This window comes from Oncorhynchus mykiss, chromosome 2, assembly GCF_013265735.2.
Source record: "Oncorhynchus mykiss isolate Arlee chromosome 2, USDA_OmykA_1.1, whole genome shotgun sequence".
NCBI classification, from domain to species: Eukaryota; Metazoa; Chordata; class Actinopteri; order Salmoniformes; family Salmonidae; genus Oncorhynchus; species Oncorhynchus mykiss.
In genome coordinates this window covers 2116222-2120893 of record NC_048566.1, presented here as the reverse complement: position 1 = coordinate 2120893, position 4672 = coordinate 2116222, and the positions used below count along the sequence as shown (strand labels likewise).

Here is a 4672-nt window from a genome sequence, read left to right as displayed (position 1 = left end):
TTCCTTTTCGGTGATAGGAGAGATTATACGTATAGATTCTCACGTGGTCTTTTTATACCTCGATGCTCTATACCTCAGTGGATCCCCACCTTCCACTTCACACTCAGGAAACTCTGTTTCCGTGTGTAGGAGTACACCAGGTAGCACTCTACTCACAGAGGGCTATTCAGGAAGTCTTTACAGTGTTTGATCTAATAAAGATGTCGTTTTGTAGAGTCAAGGTGAACCAGCAAGACACACACGGAACATTCCAGAGAAGTGGGAGTCACTCAAATGGATTAATATTTTTTATTTATTTTAAAGCTATATATCGAAAGCCTTGAAGCTTGGGAGTTCAACTTTGGGGACAATTATATTCTAAGAAAATAAGATTTAAAACGTTTTTAAATGTATGGAATAGGGCTACAATGTTATCATGGAACTAAAGACACGGCGTTCTCTACTTGAGGATGCTGAACTTTATTGATGACATGACATGCGTCCATGATGTTTTACTTCATTCAATGTATACAGAAAATAACATTTGGAAATCATCGTAAAAATTACGCCATGCTTCTGGAGTCAACGGCTATTCTGTTGTTGACCCAATCTGTCGACATGGTCAGTAATAATGTAATCATTTGGGCTACTACAGTATCAGAACATGAGAGATTAGATCAGTCATAATGTAATCATTTGGGCTACTACAGTATCAGAACATCAGAGATTAGATCAGTCATAATGTAATCATTTGGGCTACTACAGTATCAGAACATGAGAGATTAGATCAGTCATAATGTAATCATTTGGGTTACTACAGTATCAGAACATCAGAGATTAGATCAGTCATAATGTAATCATTTGGGCTACTACAGTATCAGAACATGAGAGATTAGGTCAGTCATAATGTAATCATTTGGGCTACTACAGTATCAGAACATGAGCGATTAGGTCAGTAATAATGTAATAATTTGGGCTACTACAGTATCAGAACATGAGAGATTAGGTCAGTAATAATGTAATCATTTGGGTTACTACAGTATCAGAACATGAGAGATTAGGTCAGTCATAATGTAATCATTTGGGCTACTACAGTATCAGAACATGAGAGATTAGGTCAGTAATAATGTAATCATTTGGGTTACTACAGTATCAGAACATGAGAGATTAGGTCAGTAATAATGTAATCATTTGGGTTACTACAGTATCAGAACATGAGAGATTAGGTCAGTCATAATGTAATCATTTGGGCTACTACAGTATCAGAACATGAGAGATTAGGTCAGTAATAATGTAATCATTTGGGTTACTACAGTATCAGAACATGAGAGATTAGGTCAGTAATAATGTAATCATTTGGGCTACTACGGTATAAGAATAAATTCTTTCTCACCAAAACAAGTAAAACATTGACTGATATTTCATCCGGCCAAGATGTGTGTGTGTGTAATACGTCTGTATTTGTAAAGGAATGTAATTAGTTGACAGTATCCTAACCAGTATCCTAACCCAGTATCCTAACCCAGTATCCTAACCCAGTATCCTAACCCAGTATCCTAACCCAGTATCCTAACCCAGTATCCTAACCTCGTCCCCAGTTGTCCCTTGTGTTTACTGTTTGTCAGAATATTGTGACAACAAAACATACCATGGTCACCCCATATTTCCATGTACTATTTGATGCAGGCCATTGATCCTGTCTTACTGCCCATTGGTCTAACTCTACATGTAGCCCCGCCCACTTGCTTGTGTGTCATTGGGCCGGAACGCACCGGAAATTGGAAGACAAACTGGCCGTGCCGTTGTTGCCAGGCTACACAAGGTGGTTATTATGGGTCTCTTTAGTAGATCTTAAAGGCGGTGAGCTTTAAGTCCCCTCTGACACGGACGTAGGTAATGACGTCCAGGACGGTACGGTTGAGGAATTTGATCTCATGTCCATTAGGCATCTCCACTTCAAACACGTCTCCGGTCAGCTTCAGGACAATCTGAGAGAGAAGGGAGAGAGGAAACCCGTCACTATGACAACACATTGACTTACTCTCATTGTGACATCACTATATTCTACGCCTAGTTCAACTCTGACTTAACTAGTTAATTACAGACTCATTGTGACATCACTATATTCTACGCCTAGTTCAACTCTGACTTGACTAGTTAATTAGAGGGTAAATACATTTAAAAATACATTTTTGCTCAAGATTATCCATTCATCTAGTAATTAAAGGCTGTACTGATAATGCAGTCAGTGTGACAGAACTCATAACTAACTACACTGAACAATGCAGTCAGTATGACAGAACTCAAAACTAACTACACTGAACAATGCAGTCAGTGTGACAACTATGAAGTTAGAGCTGGTGAATCAGCAAAAAAAGCCTTCTAGTCTTCGTGTACAGCTAGCATACGTTCAGTCTTTGCGCTAAGCTAGCGCTAACACAAGTTTGCATTGGCACGCAAAACTACCTTTTTAACTTCCGTCATACTGGACTCAGAGACATAAAAATGGTATCAACAAGTTCATACGACTCATCCCTTTAGGAAATACCACAATTACATTCTTCTCAAATATAATATTTTCAATTATTTAAACATATATATATCCGGGACTAACGTCCTCCTTCGGTCCAGTCAGGACTCTCTTCCCATCCCAACAATTGTCCCACCTTGACAGTAGAACCCCTTTGGAGGTCACTGTGTTTCTCTCTCTCCTCGTGACCCCAGCAGCCGTCAATCTTGGAGTTGCACACAAGCACAGCACCGTCCGTGTCATCCTCAAAACGTGGGTTGAAGTGCAGTGCCAGGTGATCTTCGTCACAGCCCAGTTCTATCTGAAACCTTGAGGTTCGTTCAAACGAGGGAGATAATTCGCTGTCAAAATGTTGTTTTGTGCTAAGCCCGCAAACGTTCGGTAACATTAGGAAACAGTCCGAGAAGGGTAGTTGTGAGGCGAACGTAAGTGTCCGTTTTGGGTCGAAACTGCCGATACAAATAATAATTTGTCCATGTAGGGTTTCTATTGCATGTAGTAGGACTATAAAGTCATTAGCAGTATGACCACGGTAATCATCGCGGTTTGTTGTTGTACCCCAACATTTTGGAATGTTCATTCAAATCGTTCAACTGAAATCGTTGCTAGGTAACGTGTTCGCCGCAAACAGAACCCTTCTTGGACCTGAGTAATAGGAAGTCACGTGACAAATCATTCCAGAAACTCCACTACATGTCTGCACTTCTCTGACATGGATTGGTTTCACACATACAGTATACTACATACACTATACATACAGTATACTACATACACTACACCACACACAGTATACCACACATAAAGTATACTACATACACTATACTATACAGTAAACCACACACAGTAAACCACACACAGTAAACCACACACAGTAAACCACACACACAGTATACCACACACACAGTATACCACACACACAGTATACCACACATACAGTATACCATATACAGTATACCATATACAGTATAGCAACACTAAACCGTTCTCCATTCTCTAGTCTTTAGAACAAACATTTGTGGAACTGTTGGTTTGTTTTTCAACTCTTCTTCTAAAATAATGTGATGGGTTCTCTGCGTGTGATTTCCAAACCAGACCAGACCAGGCCAGTTAAATGTACGCACCCCTTCGCCTCAGGCAGAATCCTCCCCTCCACTTTCAACTGGTCTCCAGCTCTCAGCTTCACATTCTTCAGCTCAAGTACCTGTTATGAAGAAACACAACCACCAAAAAAAAAAAAAATTGAAAACCGAACCAGTCCTATCTGGTGCAATGACAGAAAGACAACCACCCACAAAATACCCAAAGAACATGGCTGCCTAAATATGCTTCCCAATCAGAGACAACGATAAACACCTGCCTCTAATTGAGAACCAATCTAGGCAACCATAGACTTCCATAAACACCTAGACCAGAACACACCCCATAAACATACAAAACCCCTAGACCAGACAAATCACATAAATCCTTCTTGTCACACCCTGACCTAACCAAAATATGAAAGAAAACAAAGATAACTAAGGCCAAGGCGTGACAAGCGTGAAGGTTATTAAGACTTACCATTGTCTTTGCCATGTTGTCACTGGTGGTGGTGGGGAACAAAAACAGTCCTGAATCTAGTGTGGGATGGAACGAGAGAAGCCTCTATGCTGAGATACACAGAGATTTAAAAGGTAAGGTCATAAGTCCAGCCCCCTTTCACATATCACTAACGGATTAGCATGATGAGGGGGGTCAAAAGGTACTTCATGATGATTCAATCCACAGATGTTTGATTATCCCACTGAGCCCAATGCTGGGCTTTAACAAGGAGCTTGGTGACTGTATAGACAGCTTACAGTGCTGATGATGTCACGCATACTGAACAACCTGCTCTTTGATCAGTAATCAACTGTGATTGATCAGTAATCAACTGTGATTGATCAGTAATCAACTGTGTTTGATCTGTAATCAACTGTGATTGATCAGTAATCAACTGTGTTTGATCTGTAATCAACTGTGTTTGATCTGTAATCAAGTGCCACAATGTTGAGCGAGATAATAGTTTTTCCACACACAGGACAATACTATGGACCAATAGACTACTGGATCACACAGGACAACACTATGGACCAATAGACTACTGGATCACACAGGACAATACTATGGACCAATAGACTACTGGAT

General features: G+C 40.2%; 1 protein-coding gene across 1 annotated transcript; it reads right to left on the bottom strand.

Moving 5' to 3' along the window:
* Positions 1–438: 438 nt before the first annotated feature.
* On the bottom strand, positions 439–4341 carry LOC110516539 (galectin-1). Its single transcript, XM_036935200.1, has 4 exons — positions 4067–4341; positions 3631–3710; positions 2646–2817; positions 439–1967 (listed from the first exon to the last, which is right to left on the bottom strand). The coding sequence occupies exons 1-4, from the start codon at positions 4079–4081 to the stop codon at positions 1821–1823; spliced, it is 414 nt and encodes a 137-aa protein (XP_036791095.1). The 5' UTR covers positions 4082–4341; the 3' UTR covers positions 439–1820.
* Between the last annotated feature and the right edge of the window lie 331 nt (positions 4342–4672).